Genomic DNA, 21,983 nt, shown 5'->3' on the forward strand with positions numbered 1-21,983 from the left:
AACGATTTGGCAGCTGCCAAATAATACTTGACCTGGTCTGCCCCGAAAGGGGTGATGTTGGCCTTGACCGACCCGACGCCCAGCCCCACGAGGACCAGTCCGACGAAGGTGGCGGTGGCACAGTAGCGGGTGGCTCCCACCTGGGAGCAAGGCGCCACGGTGGCATTGGCCGCCGGAGAGGAGCAGTTCTCTATGGGGAACAAGGGGATGTCCCCGCAGAGGCCCTGGCGGGTGTGCGGTGCGGCGATGACGGGGAAGGCCAGCATGCCCAGCAGGTAGAGCGCCATGCTGAGCAGGATGGTGCCGAACTTCCCCAGGAGGGCGTCAGCCAACCAGCCACCGAAAGGCGACACCAGGTAGGTGATGCCCATGAAGAGCAGCAGGGCCTGGCTGGCCTGGGCACCCTCCCAGCCGTAGGGAGGCCCGTTGAGGAAGAGCACCAGGTTGGAGGTGATGCCGTAGAAGGCCACTCGCTCCAGCAGCTCGGCCAGCAGCACGGCGGCGCAGGCCAACCTCCGCCCGTGGAAAGCGCTGCTCGCTGCCCGCCCGCGCTCCCCGCTGCTCAGCAAGGGGCTGCGCTCGCTCGGCTCGGCCTCCTCCATGGCGGCGCCTCCTCCGCGGCCCCGCCGCGCTCCCCGGCCCACCCTGAGGAAACTTCGCCGCCGTCGCGCGGCGGGGCCCGGCCCGGCCCGCCTACGGGGGGGACGGCGCGTCGCCATTGGCTGAGGGCGCCGTCGCTCCGCCGGCAGCGCCATCACGTGGGCGGCTGGGCTGCAGGGAGCGGCGACCGAGGGGAGAGGAGGCGGGGCTAGCGGGGGCGGGGCATGGCGGGCCGGAAGCTGCGGGGTGGGCCCTGGGAGGCGCCGGCGGTGCGGGGTCCCGGGCCGGGCAGGCCGCGGGCCGCCTCCTCAGCGCCGGGGCTGAGCCAAAGCGAGCCGAGGCGGGGCTGGGTACACCTCCGGCGGTGCGGAGCTTTCTCCCCTCAGGTTTTCCCTCGCCGCTTCCATTAGGGTGCCTGGCCGGGTAAAGAGGGCGGGGGGGGGGGAGGCTGCAGCAGGGAAAATTGATTTTATGGTTATTTTGTGCATTGGTTCAGGCTGGGAATGACATTTTAGGCATTAAATGGAGCTGTGTGACTTTATTAACGATACAGGTTCAGCGCTGGCTTCCATGAGCCGCCCTCATTTTTTCCTGAGGTTTATCCAGCAGTAACAACGATGGCGAAATTAAAATGTGGTTTGTTTGCCTACTCAGCTCCTCAGTCGGAAAAGCAAAAGTAAGGATTGTCCCCGTAAAACGGCCATCCTAAAAAAAAAAGAATTTGTGTTGTAAATTCCTCTTTTTGTCCGTGTTGTGCTGCCCCTGGTCAATGGAGCAGACGCAGGCCTTGAGCGTGCGGAGCTGCACCGCGATTCGGGAGCCGGCATGGTGGGAGAGCACCAGCTGGATGCGTGGTGGTTGACGTTGGGTGTATCTGAGGTGTACCTGCAGTGGTACAAGCCATAAGTACGTGTGGAGAATGAAGGCTCTGATTTGAATGGAACAGAGTGCGTGATTAAAATGAGAAAACACACATAAGTGGTTGCAAGATCGGGGGCCTAAGGCGTTCTTTTGTTCCATTACATGTGTTGAGGTAAAGGTTGTGAAAGTACATGATTGTCTTCAACAGCAGATCTTAAAGTCATATTTTTGGCCAGAACAAAGTGGGAAAGATACTTCTGGTTGTGCGTGTTCAATGAAAAAGATAAATTGATTGACATCATATAGTTACACCCAACATCTAGGTATGACTTAAAATTTTTGGAACAGCATTGGTAATTGAGCAAGCGATGCTTGTAAAAGTAAATATATCCATTTAATGACAGGCCTTTGTAAATAACATATGCCATAAAAATGACTCATTAAATATATTTGCTCTCTTAACTAGTTAAATTTCACGACAAAGCACAATGAGGACAATGCAGCCAGCTGTACAGAGATCTCTCTTTGTGAACTACTATAACATGACTGATTGTGTAATTTAAAAAATTACATTTCAGCTTTGCCCAGCTTAGTACAGTATATCATATTGTGATTACATTTTTTAAGGGGTCTAGTAGTATTTGCTAGAGACTACAAAATAATTAAGCACACTTTGCGTTATTGTGTGTTTTAATATATGCAAATATCACATCCTAGGCCCTTCATAATTTACCTTCGTGAATGTGGTGAGATTTTTGTGTTGGCCTACCCAACCACTGTTACAAACACCTTGCAATGCTGAATAGTATTTGAAATGTACATTATAAAATGTTATTTAAATCTTCAGATATTGAGAAGTAGGTACTCTCACTAAAATTCAATAGCTCCCGTTATAACCTGAACATTCTCTCTGGAAGTATAGCAGCTTCAGGAAGGTGATTTTTAATTTTCTTCCAAACAAGAAAACGTAGCTACAGTATATTTAAAACTTCATTAAGATACATCCATGACCCTTTCTTTGAATACAATGAATGCACCTATTTCTATACAGTGATACATTAGTGCATGTACATGTTTTCAAAGACACAATACTTAATGTTGCAAAGTTTTAGAGATTTTTAATTTTGTCAGTCAAGGCCTATATAGCATAAAAAACAGAGTTACCATAAATAGTAATATATGTTAAGACCTCTTTGAATGTTTCCTTTATTTCCTCTTTATTTCCTAGATGACTGGTTAAGTTTCCTCATTTGTCTGATGGAGCAGGCCTTGTCTTACTTTCATGTTTGCATTTCTGTCTTTTTTGTGTTATACACTAAATGTGCTGGATAGATATTGTCTGGTTTTAGAGCTCGCAGCAGTGAAAAGTTGCAATGACCAAGCTATTTGTAATTAGGGATCCCATCCAGATACCAAAACTGCAGCTTCCTTTTAACCCCAAACATGACTTTCTGAGCATCGTCACATATCCTGCTTAAGGCCGTGCAATGAGGGAATGTCCCCATTTTGGATTGCGTAGGCTGTTTTAGGTACAGGGCTGCAGCAACAGGGCAAGGTGTGTTTCTTGGTTGGCACGCACGCTGCCAACCTTTTGTGGCGCGATGCAGCTGGACAGCAGCTGGATGGGGGAGATCTTGGAACCAGAAAGAGGGTCTGTTGGGAAAGGATATAGAGTAGCAGAGTATCAGGAGACAGAAAGTCAGCTGCATAACCTTCGTGCAGTCTGTGTGATACATTACAGGTCTGTTAGACAGTTGGGCAGCGGTGACTAACAGAGATGACTGGTGCTGGATTTGAGGGTGGTTAAGTGCTCTCAAAAGCCCAAACGTGCTTCATACAGGCCACTTACAGTGAAACAAACTTCAAGGCTAGAATCCTGGCCGGATTGACAAAAGCCCTCTAAATTTCAATTGGGCTGGGATTTCATACCAGAAATGCTTTCTAAAATGGTTATGAAAATAGGTTGGTCCTGCCTGCCCTTCAATTAGCATTTATGCTATTTTTAGCATTTATGCGAGATTTGTTGCTCTTCTAAGTTGTAGCCACCTTTTTTAGTTTGGATGGAGTTTAAAAGAGTCTGAACAATGTTGTGCTGAATTATTGCTAAGTGATAACTCAGCATACAGTTGAACATAGCTCTGCAGCATGAAGACCCATTAGCAAAACGTGAGCCAGCTTACCAAAATGCTTACAATTTGCCAGAATACACCCCAATATATATCTTTATCACTTCTAAACCCTCAATTCCTGAATACCTGTCATCCTCAGAGATCCACGCAAGTTATCTGAAGAACTACTATTTTAAAAATTATTAAATTTAAGAGTCTTTCTCTGTATGTGGCATATTTTTCTCCCTCTACCTGACATGGAGACTTGAAGAGTAACTTAAGCTACAATAAACAGGTACTGCAGTTTGCAGTCCACCTTTCCCTGTCTTCTACAGCCTTGGGGAAACATAGGCATCCCTGTGGCCCTATGGTGAATTACATCAGGGAACCAGACCAGGTTATAAGTATACAAGCAAAAAAGTGAGTTTTCTGTTAGATCAAGCCCTCCTCATCTGGCCACAAATGTTCTGCACACGCTGTCCATGTTTTTACAAAATGCTGAATCAAGTTGAAGGCCGTGTATATCTACAGTAAGCCACCTGGTCCCTATCCGTCTCCCAACAGACTCCCTAAACTGGCCTCTCAGTCTTACTGCTTCTGCCCCACCCATCTGATCTTAGCCACTGTGTTTCTGATAATAATTGGGGTTTTTCCTGAAGACTGGCTTGATCGTTTGGGATACAGTTTTCTTGGTCCTGAGTTCAGGCTCTTCCTTTTTCTCTTCCCTGCTTTGTTGCATCTTTGGATTCTGCCTGCTGCTGTGGAGGCTGCGGTTCCTCACCAGAGCTTTCCCCTGGTCTCGCACACCTTTGGCTCTGCTTCATCGCGTGGTCTTTGACTGCCCCATTGCCTCGTTCTTTGGACCTGCACATTGTCCTGGCTTTTCTGGTTGTTGGCGTCTGATCCACAATTAGTTTTTTGTCCATTCCTGCACTGAATAGGAACCGCCTCCATCTTGGGAGACACATGGCGGCTGCGGCGTAGCTGGGGAACTGCCTCAGGAGATGCTGGCTGATACCAGCCTTGCCCTGGTGTTCTTCTCAGGAGCTCTCTTGTGCGACCAACAATTTAAGGCTTCTCCGAGGCCACGATTTGAGCACATCACCTTTGTGACTGTTTAATGAAACCACTTAGCGCTATTTGGGGGCGGGTGGAAGGCACCCAGACCTGCTGGCGCAAGACCGGGAGCTTGGCTCTGTGGTCGAGTGCCCTCTGCCCAGGGACACCTGGCGAGGGCGCGGCCCTCCCCTCACGGTCTGGGTCTGCCGCCCTCGGGGCAGGGCTCCGCGGGGCCCGGGCCGCGGCAGGTTGCACACCCGCTCCCCGCCCTGTTTCCGGGAGGCGGCGGGGCCGCGCCCGGGCCGCCGGCAGGTGAAGGAGGCGGCGGCCGCGGCGCTGCCCCTCAGTGAGGCGGATCCCGCCGGGGCGGGCAGGAGCGGCCGCTATGAGGCTGCTCCTGCTGGCGTGCCTCCGAGCGCAGACCGGCAACGCGACCACCGCGGCCAGGATACAGTAAGTGCCCCGCCGCCCCGCGAGCAGGGGAGGCCGGGGATGCCTGCCGCCCCGCCGCCCCGCCGCCTGCGGCCCCGCCGCCTGCCCGCTCCCCCCTTGCGATCCCCGCCGCCGCTCCTGCCTGCCGGCCCCTCACGCTGAGGCCGCCGCAGCCCTCCCCGGCGGGCAGAGGGGGCTCCGCGCTGGGGGCCGGTGCCGCGGGGCTGGGGCGGGGGGCGGCGGGGCCGCCCGCCATTCGCCGCCCGCGCTGGCGCACGGAGGCGGTGTCTCTGCCGCCGCAGCCGCCTGGCTGGCAGGCGGCGGGGGCGGGCGAGGGGCGGGCGGCCCAGCGCCGCGGCGGGGCGTCTCGGAGGGTGGGTGCGCCGCTCGCAGGGGCGCCGGGGCCTGCTGGCTGTGGGGCCGAGCCTGTGGCCGGGGGAGGCGGCCCCCGCTGCGGCTTTGCTGCGGCTTTGTCTGGGAAACCTGTCTCCCTTTGCCCGTGCTACTGGGGAGTGAGGGAGAGGGGGAGCCGAGGGGTTCCCCACCCTCCAAAAAAAAAAACCCAAAAGCCAAACAAAAGACCTTTCTGCTCAGGGCATTTTGCTGGCACAGGAGCAGTTTGCGCTTGCAGGGTGACCCAGGCTCAGAAGCCAAGAGCAGAGAGCCCCTCACCAGCCGCCCCACACAGCCCCTGCCCAACCCCTGTCAGTGGTGCTGTGGATTTCCCAAGGGCTGCCCGCTTTGGGAAATACCCAGAATAAGGTGAGGAGTCAACGCGAAGAGCAGTAGGCTCCGGGCTCTGAAATAAGGGTCTCTACTGGAGCTAGAGCAACGGTTGCGCAAGAGCTACTCCAGTTAGCGCCCTTGCTGTGGGCATTCAACATGCGGCTCATGGGGATGATGGACACGAATCTGTAGTGCTCTGAAATTGTTTGGACTAACAGAACTGCATAAATAAGTCCCAGGTTAACTTTTTCTATGACATGGAAAAAAGATGTGGCTGACAGCATTTCTGAGGGCTTTGCTGTGCATGTGAGCTTTGTTTAAAAAAAAAAAGTCATCGTAAAAATCAAACAATTTCCAAATGGTTTTGTCCTCTTGAGGCCCGAAATAAGGACTTGGTTGCTTCTTACCTGTCAAAGAGTTATCCACAGTTTAGTTGTTTTTCTTAGGATGAATCTATTTGGGTAGCCTTCTGCTATTAGAAGTTTTTCCCAACCTTGATCTACATATTATCACGCTTTTATGCATAGAAATAGTCCTCTGTCATTGTTTAGGCTTTCACACTAGTTGTGTCATACCACGTTCAGTCTCAGATTTGTGCAGGGCTACTCTATTGTATAAGACAGTGGTAGAACATAACTGCTGCCTCATGTCAGTCACCCAGGCATTGAAGATACAAAGCAAATGGAGCATAAAGACCAGAGAAAGCTGAAGTTTTCTGTATTTTAAAATGATAATTATTAATAAAATGTTGAGATAAAACAAATATGTTCTTATAATACACATTTTTATACCTGTACATGTCACCACAGAGTTCATTTGTGGTGGTTTGTGTGGCATTCTGCGTTTGCTTTCATCTCTTACTTTTTGCTCTTACTGGATAATACAAAACTAGTTATTCTTGGGGACATCAATGCTCATTCTTCCTCCATGAGATTATTTCTTCTACCTTTGCAAATTAAATATTCACTTACCTTCATCTTCCAGTTCAACTTTGAGGAAAGTCAAACATTTAGACTGTGGAGCCATTCAGAGGTAATCTAGTGGAAAGCAGGTTTTGCATTATTTCTAGTTAAACTAAGCCTGAATAAGCCAGACAAACAAATGTCCACAGATTATTTCAAATTGTATTTTAACTACACTGAGATTGATTGTGATCATGAGAGCATACTGCATCGAGGCACAGTGGTTTAGCAAGGTGCCTTTACGTGAGTCACGGTAACCAGCAATTTTGATTAGCCTTCTCCAGCTGACTCATGCATGGTGGCCTAAGATAATGTGTTTTAGTAGGAAAGAGGGCATAGACTTGGTGAGATGCAAACAGCTCAGTTGACAAATGGTTTAATATATTACCATGTTAACGCAATCGTCTGCAGCTATGTGAACACATCTGCAGTGATCTGAGTAGAGCACACCAACTTGCTTTAGCATCCTCTTGCTTTATAGGCATACCCTATAAAGTGGATGCTGCTTTCTCATGCACATAGACCTTCAAACAGAAAGAAAATAATGAGTGAAAGGTCCATTTAATTCACGTTCACAATAAAGGTGGATAAAGGATTCTAACAGAAATAGTGTTTGAGAGTCAGTAACTTATGTCATGTTCAGTTGCTATCTTATCACCTAACATAAATGTCATTTATAGTAATAATATTAAGGAGCCCATTCAGGAAGAAAAAAGTCTGATCAGGAAAAAAAAGTAAAGAGTATTAGCCAGCAATTAAATCCATCTTCCTGACTAAAAGGCTCGTCGAGTGACAGCTATCACTAAAACCATCCTACGCAGATACTTCCATCTAATACTGTTTTTCTTAAGACTTTAAGCCATTTAAAAAGAAAAATAAATCTACAGGTATGGCCCAAGGCTTGGGCATGTCACTTCTCGCACTAATCTGCCATACCGGAGGTTAAGTGCATATGGTAACCTTTGTAGCATATGTGTTAATACACAGAAAATATATATTCCAATTAATATTTGGCTTCCATTGTATCTGTGTACATGCTTATGAATTTATTTGTTCAATCTTTTTTTTATATTGAACCATGGCAACTTTTGGTTAAGTATAAATGAAACAATGAGGTTGTCTCTCCACATTGGACACGTGCCAGCATAGATTAATTTTATGGCTTAATATCACGGGGTATACTATGTTTATGATATTACAGCTGTTCTTGTAACTGCTTCGTCTTTTCATAAATAAGATATTCATTTCCTGAGTTTAAAGTAACTGGTGACAAAGATACCAGAATCTAATTTGGCTAGAAATCAGCTTGCTAAAACAAGTGATATAATGAATGTGCTGTGGGCTTTATTCGTATTGGTGTGCATAATCTTTAATCACCTTAAAAAAATATGAGCAATGAGTATAAAACACTAAGCAAACGTCTTTGGTTAGGCTGTCATTCTTCAGCCTGAGAAATGAGATCAAAGAGGGTGTTAGGAAGGAAAATAAATGAATCTTCTCTACCCCTTGAAATGTTCCGTTCATCTTTTATTACTTGGTAGTAATGAGGAATAGAAATCTTGAATTAATTGGTTAATTAGAAAGATTTAGATGAAGTATTTCGTCAATATGTAAATATCTTTTGGAGAGGGAGAGATTGGTTCAGTTCTCATTTGAAATGGCACGGTTGAGATAGCCATTCGGCAAATCTCCAGGTAATCAACTGCAAGAGAATTAAACCCACAAATTCAATAATGCTTATCATTCCTCTTTACAATTGTGTTTTAGCTTAGACATTTATTGGAGTAATTCTGAGCCCCAGCTTTTCTTCCATTTAGTCTTACCCTATCTGCTGCCATTAAAATCACACAGAAGAGCACTCGTACAGCAGAAGATCCTCTTCTCTTCATGGTAGATCATAAGAGGTCTTCTACCTACCTACGTCTGTTTGCACAGGTGCCGGTGCATTCCTGCCGTTTGCATGGCCATTCCCAGAGCAGGACAGCTGCAAGGCAGGCATTCATCCTTCACCTCTGGAACTGAGAGACAGTCATTTACGTGGCCTGCACTTGATGTATACTGCATCCCAACATGTTTTGCATGGCTGGAACTACTTACAAGGCAGGATTAAACTTTGCAGAGTTATTTTGTCCTTCCAAAGACAGTTACTGACTTCAGAACATAGAGATAGAAGGGTTCTCTCCTCATTTTTGCTCACATTTTTAATTTCTGTTCTTATTCACACTGGATTTTATTCATACTTCATTCATGCCAACACAATTTGTCTGTGTTGTTTAAAGGAGAAGTTTGAGAGAGAAATAAAATGAAGAATACTTTGCTTTAACAAGTATGACAAAAATTAAGATAATTCACAGAGAAAACAGAGAAGATCAAGCAGGGTTTCAACTCTTGTAATTCGATCAGCTTCAGTGGGAATTGCAAGTATTCGGCTCTGGCCGAGTTTCAGAAAAGGCAGTGAAGTGACTCTGCTCACTTAATAAGCTTTGAATTGTGCTGTATAGATTTAACAGTGGTTGGTGCATAGCTGCTTTACAGAATAGACAGCCTAGGGAAAGAGATAATTAATATTTTTGGATTAAGCCTATTTTGTGCCATTCAAGAAGTGTCAGTGTATCTACCTACCAGGGACTTTTTGGAAATCAAACATTCTTTGTCTGCAAGTAATTCCATTGAAATATTAGTTGAAAATTAGAACATAAATGTTTTTGAGATGAAGACATCACAGAAAATAAAGCAAGTTTCAAAACTGTAATACTTTAGAAGTAAGGATACTTTTACCTCGCTTGTGTCTTAGCTTCACTCATGCTGTATTTGAAACTATAAAACTGTTTCTGTATATGAAGAGCTGTGAACTGCAGATTCAGGGTGAAGGAGGGAGGGCTGCTAGCCAGGATAAGTGAGCAGTAGTGATCAATAATGTAGGAAATAAACAATGAAACATTATAAAACGTCACCTGGTATTTCATAGTTGTGTTAGAGAAAAATGTTTTTCTATAGAAATTTTTAATAAGGTGAAAATGGGTCAGAAAAGGGTTGTCCCTTTTAGCAGTATCTCTCTGCATACAGTATAGATCCAGAGCAGACACAAGTTTCACTTATAAGCCTCATGCTTTCCAAAGAGTGTAAAAAATACAACAAAAAAGATGAATTCCCGGAATACTAAGATCAGTGGGGCTGGGAAATATTTTGTCCAATATTCAGATGTGTATAAATATCACAGTATAAGTAGTGACTAATATAATGTAGTCTGAGAAATGATGTTTCAAACTTACTGAATGACTGAAGTTTTCCCTGTTTGGTTACTTCCTAGCAAAACACCCGAAATCCGGAATCTGACAGCCAAACTCCATTTTAAAAATATTTATTTTTCTCCCCAAGTAGTGGCATTGGCTTCCATGGCAGTTTCAGCAGAAGGGCGAGATATGGCAGAGCAAGGCAAATTCTGGATCCAAGCAATAATCACTGGTTGTTGAGACGCTTACTTGGAAGTTTATCTACCACATACAAAACTGTGATAGAGAGAAAATGTAGCCTTGAGATTTAGCATTTTCAGTGTTGTCTTAGATTCACAGACAGCAGGAGACATGTTCATTTTTATTTTTCATTCAGAAAGTATTTGTTTATGAAACGGCAAAATAACGTGAATACACAGTTGCCAGGAGAAAAGATATGGGTAATGTATCTCTTCTCTCTTGGCTTGATTCGGGGACATCTGTGACTTCACAGACAGATCAGCCTTCAAAAAAAATCTCCTGCAGTAGCTTTGCAGCACCCTCTTATCGTGTTCCTTGATAACAGCATATGTGTGAAAATCATAGTCTGCTTTTTTTTGGTTATAAAGATGAAAAGTCATTTAGAAAATATGAAAATATCACTGTAAATTTCAGTACTTAAATACTACCCAATAACTCTGCTTCTATGCACATATATTTCCATATATGCATAATCTGAAGCCTGTGACTAATCATATTGAACTCAATAGTATGTTTATGGGATTAAGGCCTCTTTACATCTGGGAATTCAAATTATTCTGGGAATAATTTGATAATTTTTCTTTCTTAAGCTGTACGCAAATTTTTTACATGCTCCTGAGTCATTATGTGTAGAAAAAAAATTGAAGTAATAGAGGTAATCCACTATTTCTGAGCCTTGGAACACTTGAGGGAGTCCCCCTCTATTTACTGCAGAAACAGCTGTCATTCAGCTGTGAGATTTGGAGCTGTGGAAACCGTGGAGGAAAGGAAAAGTATTCATTCCTATTATATTAAAAAAAAAAAAAAAAGATGCTTTAGATCGAAATTCCTAGCTGAGTTTCTTGATTCCTGATGTCCTGAGAGAGTTATTTTCCAATTAATTGTAATATGCAAACATATTGCTTGTACATGATAGTGATTTATGGTAATTGGAATACTGATGGGACAGAATTCTTTTAGAGTATTTAATGAGCACCTGTGAAATTATGGAATGCATGCACGAGCATCCCGAGTATTTGCCCGAGAGATTTTCTTTCCACAGCTGTGAGATTTGGGCATCATTATTTAGATATAAATTGAGAGCCTCTTTCAAGAGGCAAGCAGGTACGTGGTACGAGTTCATGGGACAACTGATGTAAATAATTGCTCAACAGTGTAAATAAGGAGCTTACAGTCTGGCTGTATTTCATTATTTATTAGTACTTATTATAATTTATTGGTCTTGTTTCAAACGGTGAAGTTAAAAGTAAAATGAGTTTCTTTTTAGAATAAGGAAGAAATATAGCACCATATGTTGTGCCAGTGGAGCTCTGTCTGATCTAGTGCTAATACATTCCTTCCAAGGCCTCAAGACATTTTACAACATTTTTAGCACCAATTTCTGCAGTAATGACTAACTTCTGCAGGACAGAAAATTACATTCCTTGGGAGGATAGGAAATGATCAGGAAAGGAAAGAGCTGACATTATCCAAGAAGCTATTGAGTTAGCAGGTTTTTACTGCCAGAACAATTAATATGCTAGGAGAAAGAAATCAACTGGAACAATATGTAATAAGCAGAAAACATTCTTGTGGTCTCTTTGTAATATTGAAGACGTAAACATGATGTGTCAGCACATGCAATGTGCTAGTTTCTATCAAAACATAGATTTTCTCCTGCATGCTTTTTGGCTGATGTCATTGAAACATTGATAACTGATTCTGGTTTTGGTGGGCAGTTATGAGCCTAGTGTATAAAAGAAAAGACTAAAACAAAGCTCAGTGAAATGCCTAAAGTAGAGCTTTCTGTAATCAATCAGTTTCTTGACTTTGGCAGTCTTTTATTCAATGTTTTAATATGAGGAACCACTGTGTATAAAGATGAATGGGTAAGCTGACATTAGAATAGGTGGGTTTTGTTGTTGTTGTTGTTGTTTTTTTCTTTTTAGCAATTGAGATTTTAAAAAAAGACTGTGAAAGTGTTTGTGTAATTACTTTTGTGTAGTTTTTTTCTTACACTTTAATTATCCTGTGCCTGTTTTACAAATGGGTAACTAAGACAAGAAGCAATTAAACCCACAATCAAACAGAAAGGGAATACAATTTCAACTCTCCAGTTTTATTTATGTATTCTTTTTTTTTTTTCCCATGTCTATATTTTTAATAGCATTAGTTAGCTGGACATACTTGTGTTTTCTTCACTCGGTGGCCTTTCTCCAGAACAAGGATCTGGGAATCTTTAAGACCAAGGTCTAACACGCTTAATTCAAAAGGAGTCTTTTCAGCATATTAAGCTGAAGCTCTGTCAGGAAAGATCCTGATCATACTTCACTTCTGCTGATTTCCAAAGGTGCTATTGATACTTTGTAGGCTTGGGCCTTAAAATGGATGTGGATTATGTTGCTTGGCAGTGTGACTGTGGCTTCACAGTGGTGAAGGTAACAAATGTTTTCCAGGAAAAAAAAAAAACCCTTGTGAATAGCTCCATGGTTGCTTGAACAAAATTAGCATAAAGGTGAATGTTGGAGCAAAAATTATTAAGGAAAAACATTTTGATTAAGCTTATTTAATATACTGGCATGCCTACAACATTAATAGTATCTTTTTTCTATTCTTTTTCTATTTGTTCTGATAATAAAGGAATCATCTACATGCTGCAGGTCATATCTGTGTTCTTAAAGATGCTTTCATGTATGAAAGTCCAACTGAAATAGCAAATCTAACCTCAACAGAGAAGTTTGATGCAGCCCTGGCCATTCATCTTTATAAAGGAGGCAGACTTCTGCAAGGTAATCCTCTTTCTATTTTGCAATAAAAATACCTCTTAAAAAGGTACTGAAAGAGAAGAGAATGAATACAGTTATAAACGGCTGTAAATGTATAAACCCATACGTAATGTAGTTATTCTGTTTATCCACTTCAACAAATGTTCAGAAATGCTGAAAATCTTTCTCTGTGGGAGACTGGATCCAGAGAGGAGAGAGCTAAATAAATGTACTTTTAAAGCACACAGTGCATTTCATAATTAAGTACTTTAACTACATTAAGATAAGAGCATTATATTAACAATAAGATACTTTCAGCAAATGTGTTCTTTCAGAGGACAATGGCTTGGCTAAATATAGCTGAGGTCAGATAGAAGAAAGCAGAGAGGCTAATTTGATATTTCTGCTCAAAAATGAGTCGGGGTTTTTTGGACATGAAATAACTTTGAGATGTTGTTCATGCCAGCTAAACTGTAGGAGACAGGGTGTTATCAGACAAATAATAACATTTTCTATTGTATCTAGCCATGTAGAACAAAATTTAGCCTGCCATTAATGATACACTGGAAGCACTGGCTTTCAAAATTACAGACACTGTCACCTACTGAAATTGCAAGTGTGTATCCATTTTTGAGATCACATTCGTACTGTACAAATCTATTCACTTGGAGAAAGGTATATAATTTGGTACTTTCATCAGATGTCAGTATAAGTTGTGTTGTGCTAGTTTTCAGACTTCAGAAGTCCCCCTGCCATTTGTGCTGGTGGGCTTTCAGAAAGCATGAATTCTGATGTCTGGCATGCTTGTGTATCTTTTGTTACAGTGGAGCTCTGATTTCAGTAGGGATCCTAGAATCCAAATAAAAAAGTAATTCTGTAAGATGATCTCTGCTAACGTATGTATTAAGACTTCTCTTGTTGGAATGTAGAGATGATTGATTGTTTTTGTGACAAGACCTAGAATTGTTTTGGAGGAGGCTTATGGCAGGTCTTAGAACGATCTCTTTTTTTCGCTAAGGAGCAAAAAATAAGGTTGGATTTTAAATGTTTGCTGTAAAACTTTATTGCAGTTTTGTTGCGTAGCATTGCCCGAATTCTGTTGCTATTAGCTTTTCAAAATTGCAAGTGACCTACAAAGCCTGATATTTGAATGATTTACAAAAGCTCAGTAATTTAAATAAGTCAGTCACACTGTTCCAAAAAGCATCTGCAATACCTGAAAGAAAAATAAAACGGAAATCTGTGAAAAGCGAGACAGTAACTAGTATAATTGCTGGGATGATCCTAGTCAAAGTGTAAAAGTTATTGTAGACTTCTTGAAGGAAAAAAGTGATTCAGGGGGTATTCCTGGTTCTTGTAACATTTAGTCTTTCCATAGCCTATATTAAGAAATGCCTTAAAGAAATTTAGTGATTACAGTCATACTACCATTACTACCATACTACCAATCTTTTGGGCCTCATCCTGGAAACTTTGTTTGCATGGTTGGAGATGTATGATCAACACATATAATAGATGACATAATAATTATTTACTTTTTTATTTATTAGAATGCCAACATATATTTTATATTGTATTACAGAAAGTAGGTGTCTTGAAGATTAGTGCTGTGGTCCTTTAATAGTGCACATTAATTTTCTTCATCTACAAACCTCAGAGTATAATATCTGAAAATGTGAAGGGAAGTCTTTAAGTAGCCAGAATGGCAATTAGTCTTTCATTCTTTTTGTTTGTTCTTTCATTTAGTAATGAGGAAATTAGCAACGCTAATAAATCCTCATCTTACAGCTCACTTAATTTTCAAATATAAATTTGAAACATACAGTATGTTTTCTATCTTTATCAACATATTTATTTTGTTCACCATTTGCTTTAAGATGTCCTTATTCGCTTGTTTTTAACCATGAATTTTAATTATGAGAATTCACTGAATTTAACCTGCCATTTCCCCCCCACCCACTAAGACACTGTGGGTAGCTATAGGAAGTGTCACCAGTAGTTTTCACAGCCATGGACATTCAAGGTCGGTTATATTATCCCTCAAAAGGAAGAACCTCCATCAACACAGTAACCTCTAGTGCCCTGCTTGTTGGTCCAGTGCTGAGGACAGTGATGTCTACTGAGTCCTTGATCTCTCTCCCTTTCCATCCGATAGCAAAAGGGAAAAGACAAAGCATATTTTCTGCCTTTCTTGATCCACAGTGTGTAGTGGCAATACAGCCTGACTGCTTATTCTTGTTCACAGTCAGAAGGAAACCTTGGCTTCATCTGTTACAGCTGACAGAAATCTGCAAAATCCACAAAACTGGTCACCTTAATGAGAGGTTTTGTAGACTGTCTTACTGGAAACTGTTTCTTTTGCAAAACTGCAGTCCCCTTTGGAATTTAAAACTATGTTCTGCATGTAGTAATTAGCTAGCACGAGGCTGTTATTTGTTAGCTTAATGTGGTGTAAAACTGACCACTTAATCGATTTCAGTGCTGAAACAATCAACAGTAAACATTATTGTCTGCTATCTTGATTAGTTTAAGGGGAGAACATTACTGGTAACTTGTCAGTTACTAAAAATAACCTGACTCCCAGAAAAGAAATACTATTAGGAAGGAATCTTGCACTACTACTTCATCTAAGTAGTCTTTGGCCTTGTCCATCTATGTCTAGCTGCTGTTAGCATAGAAGTGCTACACTACCTTGTTTTGATGGCTTTATCCTTACACAAATATGAATTTATTCTGATGCCGTGTATCAAAACTAGGCTTTTACCAGAGTGCAGACACCACTAGGGTATATACAATTTTGTTGATACTCTATAAAATTTGAATGTCGATAAGGTCTCGTGCACAGACTGTCCCACAGCTAACATGCCTTCCTCTGCTTTTACTGTTCTGAGCACTGTAAGGCATCCTAAACCAACTTTCATAACTTGGGTGATCACAGAAGGTCTTGGAACAACCAATTATAAACACAGATCCATCTTTTGGGTTGGAATTAGGCAAAACAATGTTTTTGCTGCAGGTTCATATATACTGCCTTATTTGATTCAGTGACCTTTTCCAATGGTGTGGCTCCATCTATATCTTTTGTAGCAGTAAAATCAGCTTCAGAAGTGAATATTTAAAAAAAAAAATTCAGTAACCAACTTTGCTGCGTGGTCACCCAAGCCACTGTATTGGCATGCTTGAGGGGGCAGTGAATGAGTGGCTGAGGCTAGATATCTGGGACCAAACTTTGCAATACTGCATCTTATTAAAATATGAATAACATTTAAAATATATACCCTGTTTGGTGGGCTACCAAGTGTAAACACTAACTGACTGTTTTTACTAAGCATGGAAAAGGCAAAGAAAATCTCATAGCTGCACAACAGACTGACGTGCTGTGAAAGTGCATAGTTATTGTACCTTTTTTTTCAGTGCCAAAACCATACAAATTCAAGTTTCTCCAGGTTTCTTTTTCAAAGGCTTTTGCTTACGTATGTGATACAGTATTATCAATATACTTTTTCACTCTTAATGTCCCCTTCTGGTCATTACCTTGACATGTTGGTCAACTGCTCATCGTAGTCATTGCTTTGCAGGTAGCAGAATTCCTTTTGGAATCATCTTTGGTGGGACAGATGTAAATGAAGATATCAAATGCAAAGAGAAACATCGGGTAATGGGAGCAGTCCTAGGAGAAGCCAGGTAAAAGCATCTGTGGAAGGTTTATGACAGGAAATGGTATTTTTGTAATGGCAGATCTTTTAGGAACTGTTCCATAAATGCTTGGAATCACTGGGAGATGTGTAGGCCAGTGGACAAAAGATGGACCACTTGAAATCCCTATGATCTCTACATATTATTTTATGATTCAGTGGTGGAAGTAGAACAGTGTCTTCATAAAATATAGTCTGTATGCAGTTTTTTCATTTTATATTTCCTCTGTTACAATCGTTTCATCGTATTTGTCCATGTAAGAATTGGCAGAGGTAGTGCTGAAAGTTGGTCTCTTGGGCTGTGAATTTTCAGAACCACTCAAATCCCATTAAAAGCTAATGAAATCTGTGCTCTTGCTAACTAATGCTGTGCTTTGTCTAGTGAATCATAACTGTTTTGTTGAATGATAGAACTATGCATGTGATGAGGATATAAAATTCTAAGGCAGGTAAAAGAAATGAGAAGAATAATAGCAAGAATACTTAACCTGGGATTTGGCAGTAGATTGCTCTGTAGAATAATCTGCTTTATGGGTAGACATTATAAAGACAGCTTTTGACGGTTAGTATAACTGTGGACTGTAGCAACTTGACTGTGATTTATTTGACGTGTTTGTGATGGGTACAATATTGTGCAATCAAGTTTTAATTTCTTACCAAATTATTTTAGACTGCTTATATTTGCAGAGACTTAGGTAAAGAAATGCACATCTAAGTATCTCCGACAATATTTATACAGTTCTCATTTGTACAGAGCTATCCTGGCCATGAAATGACTGATATTTGGTATTTAAATAGTGAATCTTTAGTAGTGGAGGTGGTTAATGGTGAGTTAGTGGTGGAGATATGATTATTTAAATAACAAATCTTTGTTAGCAGTGGAGGTATGAATATTCTCATTAAAATTTATTGTAGTAATATTATTAGCCTAAACAAGGTTTGACCCCATTTGCCAAGGCCCTGTGCCAGAAGTGCTAAATGTTGCTCCAAGCTGTTCTTTTTAAAACCTCTGTTTCGTAGTAAATTCTGGTTTATGTTACATATATTCAAATATATAAAATATTCTCTCTTGGAACTAACATATTTTATGCATTAAGTGCTATCTGCACATACAGACCAGGGTGCCCAGCAGTTTGACTTAAGTGAGACAGCAACTAAAAATAACTGGCATGTGTCCTGTTGCATCACAGAAACAAACCTGTTCTCGAAGGCCTTACATTTCACTTGTTGACAGAGTGCTTGATTGAAAAGCAGGTGACTCAAGTATAAAGAGCTTTTGTTCTTTTTTTCCCGCTAATGTGACCCTTTCTCTAGATACACGAACAAAGAGGCAGAGACTGAAAAAAGTCTCAAGTTCTCTCAGTTTTTTTAGGTGAATTGACAAGGGAGTATTTTCAGGGTGTTTTAAAGTCCAGAAAAGTTCTGGTCACATGTCAGTGTAGTTATCAAATGTAGTTCAAGAACTGATCAGAAATCAGAAAGAATGACTAAAAACCAAAAAGATTTTTGCAGCATTTCTCCTTGTTTCAGCATCCCCAGAAAAGAAATTTCCTTCTGCTTGATCCAAAGGTCTGTTGACTTCAACAGTGTTTGATCATGTCCATGATGGGCCAATAAGCCCTTTTCTTATTGGAAACTGAAGCGTTTTATGTATGTAAAGCTTCCAATGGATGAAATTAATTTAATAGGCAGCTTAAGTCTTATTGAGATAGAGGCTAAGGTCATCACTTCATGCGTAATAGCTCAATAGCTCACTGATGGCTGGGATGGCTCTACTGCTACCTCTCTTCCTCTCCTTCTCCTTTCTCTTTCTTGTGGCTGTGTGATCCACCCTTCCTTGTGCCAGGATTGGACTGCTTTCTGAGCAGGTTTAACTCACTAAATGGTGAAAATTGGCTTTTTTTTCCCCCCGGGTTAGTTTTCTACCCCTTTAATAAGAATCCGCTTGTGGAATGATAAGAGAAGGATGTCTTTTTGGTGGCAGTAAGTTGCTACAGCAAGTTACTCAGCCTCATGGAACTATACTGTGCCTGAGCTGCCTGAGTACTCCGAAGGGTCATCACTCCAGAATTGAGTTCTGCATAAGTGAAGGGGTCCCCAAGTTTACAAGGTGAAATAAAATTTAAGCATTTGGAGCATCTTATCAAATCCAGTGGTACTGCTTGCATACTTACTGTTGGAGACCTTAAATGCCTTGCTGAACAGAGCTTGCTCAGGATACTATCTCTGTTCATTCATCACAGCGTTCTAGCTAAGAAAGATAACTACAGTGGTTCAGATACGGCAGTATGGATTTTGGTTCATGTTAGCAATGACGAAATGCATACAGAACCTGTAGCAGGATTATATCTCGTAGTTTTAGCCTTGCTAATGCCACTATATGTTCTAGCTATTATTAACTAACAACGCTGGCATAGATATGCTGTTCTGTCTAAAGTGCCCTATAAAATGTGGTAGGTAAACAGATTTTAAAGACAGCATTTAATCACGCTCATTGAAAAATCATTAGGGCATGTTCTTACGTCTTAGTGTGACTTGTAGTTGGAAAGCAACTTAAGGCCCCATTCGAGACAAAAATTATATACTTGTTTAGTTTTGTTACCAAATAATCAGAAGTTATTCTTTAAACAGGTCTGAAGGAAGAGAAAAAAGATATCTAACACGTCAGTTAAATTTAAATACTGCGCAAAATGAAAAGTATATAAGAACAGAATCTCTTGAGTGTGTCCGTTTGATCCAGTTCTGTGTTTAAAATATGATCTGTCACAAATATGGCTAATATAGCTTATGCAAAAATTGCACTTTACTGAATGTTTTTTTAATGATAATTAAGTTAGGAACTTGAAGTATAGTTTAGTAGCTTGAATTTCCTATGATGTTTCAAAATATATTACTGCATCCTTATGCAGTTCATAATATTTTCTCTGCTACAGGAAAAGTAATTCAGTTTTCTAGAAGTTATTCTGAATGGATCTCTTCTCCAGTATTATCACTAGTATTATTCATTGCATAGTTATTAAAAGAAATATTGATTTTTTTTTTTTCTTTATTGATTGCAGGGTTCTAAGCAGAAAGTATCAGGAATTGTAGATTACTTCTCCAATGCCATATACCACCACATTCCATAAAACAAAGTATTGAACACTGTCTAGGTTTATAATGAGTGTTTCATTTTTAATCAAATTCCTCTAAATGGTGGTTGTACTCCTCTAGGGTATTTTTTTCTATTGAACAGTATTTTGTAGACTTAGGAACAACAGTTTTTTCTGCTTGTTAATGTGATATATTGAAAGTATAATTGCAAAAACTGGGAAGGGAGCATGTGCAACTTGACAAAACAAGCATTTGCAAAGGCTTTAATAACCTTAAAGCTGTCAAGTTGTATATGTGAAATTCATTGTAGTACCATAAAGCAGATACTACCAAACAAATGTATGGGAATAAGGTTTGTTTCAACAAACAAAAGTAGGATTTATAATTCGGCATTTATGTGACCTCTAATGAATGATTGTGATTTCATGTCCTCAAATTGAAACATAACATCTCCAGTGTTCTGGTTGTGACTTAGCAATGTGCTCCATCTCTAACCATTGAGATGTCATAGGGTTGGCTCAGGTCAGAAACATTACATTAATTCTATGAAAAAGAAACACTGAATCATAAGTGTAATATGTGATAACCTCTGTTTTATATTCAGTATCTATAAAAGCAATTAAAAAAAAGGAGTTTTGCTGAGCAGACACATTATGTCTCACATGAAGGAGGCGTTCAAACATTTCTGTTGCACAGATCTGGTAGTCTTCAGAAATGGTCCCATTTGTGGTTCCAGTTAACACTAAAGTTCCATTTAAGAACAGTCAAAGCATGTGTTTCATCACAACTTAAACGCTACATTAAAGCCCAGCATGTTCTTAAGATCTCTTCTGAACAGGGATTCTTTATTAACTTGGACTCCATAAAAATATCTCATATGACTTCTTGGTATTACACCGAGCTCCCCGTAAAAATAACTTGTTTATCTCGTATGTTTAGAAATCAGACTTCTGTGGCTGAAGTCTCTCTGTAATGAGACACCCAAAAATGAAAACTGTTCATATCAGTGCTGCTTTTAAATGGTCTCTGACATAACTCTTCTGTTACGTGGAATGATAGTGTACTACTGGCCTGGTTTCAGCTGGGACAGGGTTAATTTTCTTCCTAGTAGCTGGTACAGTGCTGTGTTTTGGATTTAGGATGAGAATAATGTTGTTAACGCACTGATGTTTGAGTTGTTGCTAAGCAGTGCTTACACCAGTCAAGGTCTTTTCAGCTTCCCCTGCCCTGCCCGGTGCACAAGAAGCTGGGAGGGGGCACAGCCAGGACAGCTGGCCCAGACTGGCCCCAGGGCTGTTCCATACTATATGGCGCCATGCCCAGTATAGAAACTGGGGGGAGTTGGCCGGGGGGCAGTGATCAGTGCTCAGGGACGGGCAGGGCATTGGTCAGCAGGTGGTGAGCAGTTTCATTGTGCATCACTTGTTTTGTATATTCTTTTATCATTATCATTATTATTAATATTATTATTTTCTCTTCATCTGCTGTCCTATTAAGCTGTCTTTATCTCAACCCATGGGATTTACTTTTTTTTTTTTCCTATTCTCTCCCCCATCCCATCGGGGGGGAGGGTGAGCGAGCGGCTGTGTGGTGCTTAGTTGCCGATTGGGGTTAAACCACGACGACTACATACGTTTCTCAAAGGCACATAAGCAGAAGTCCAGATGAGCCATTATAAAGAGCCATAAGGGATAAAGTGGAAGCAAGCTTGGGAACAGAATTCTCTTCTCCCTCCCAGATGAAAACCCTAGCCATTAAGTTATTCAAGTACACTTTTGTTTGCTTGTTCTTACTTTGACGTTACGATTTATATACATTACAGAGGAGGAGCGGATGGTATTCATATACTATTCTACAGTTCATTCATTTAAGCACCCTTCTCATAACAAAGAAGAGTCTTAACCAGAGAACAGTCAAAATGCCCTTCTGTCAGTATTGTGTCTGGCTAGCGTAATGATCTCTTTGCCTGAAACGATGACTGTGGTAGATCTCATTTCTGGGCACCCAATTCTTCCCTATTTATTGTAAAGGACTATCAGGTGTCTAACTCAGCACTGCAAATTTCATCTCCGCTGCAGATGCCTAACATCAGGGCTACAGAGCTGAGCGTCCCAAGGCTGTGAGATTCCAGAGTTGAAGCTCAGTCACTGGATCATCTTTTTTCTTTTTTTAGTTTATTTAATTCTGATATTTTTCCTGAAGAACAACATTTTGGTTTCTCAGATGTTAG

At 41.2% G+C, this 21,983-nt stretch overlaps 2 protein-coding genes across 9 annotated transcripts in view; one reads left to right on the forward strand and one right to left on the reverse strand.

The window, feature by feature from the left end:
• The window catches only part of SLC15A4 (solute carrier family 15 member 4), a 30,882-nt gene extending 30,205 nt beyond the window's left edge, over positions 1 to 677 (reverse strand). For both annotated transcript variants that reach the window (XM_009474505.2, XM_087754377.1), the window contains exon 1: positions 33 to 677. In XM_009474505.2, coding sequence (XP_009472780.2) covers positions 33 to 602 — 570 coding nt within the window. In that variant the 5' untranslated portion in view covers positions 603 to 677. The remainder of the gene's footprint in view (positions 1 to 32) is intronic.
• The window catches only part of GLT1D1 (glycosyltransferase 1 domain containing 1), a 134,228-nt gene that overhangs the window by 64,716 nt on the left and 47,529 nt on the right, over positions 1 to 21,983 (forward strand). Inside the window, exons 1-4 of one of the 7 annotated variants that reach the window (XM_087754380.1) lie at positions 878 to 964; positions 1,154 to 1,276; positions 12,841 to 12,989; positions 16,544 to 16,649. In XM_087754380.1, the coding sequence (XP_087610506.1) occupies positions 1,218 to 1,276; positions 12,841 to 12,989; positions 16,544 to 16,649 (314 nt within the window). In that variant the 5' untranslated portion in view covers positions 878 to 964; positions 1,154 to 1,217. The other 6 variants (XM_087754382.1, XM_087754379.1, XM_087754383.1 and 3 more) reach the window with 6 other exon arrangements.

The sequence above is a fragment of the Nipponia nippon genome, unplaced genomic scaffold (assembly GCF_047370975.1).
Source record: "Nipponia nippon isolate SJK-2023a ecotype South Korea unplaced genomic scaffold, ASM4737097v1 scaffold_18, whole genome shotgun sequence".
Taxonomy (NCBI): Eukaryota; Metazoa; Chordata; class Aves; order Pelecaniformes; family Threskiornithidae; genus Nipponia; species Nipponia nippon.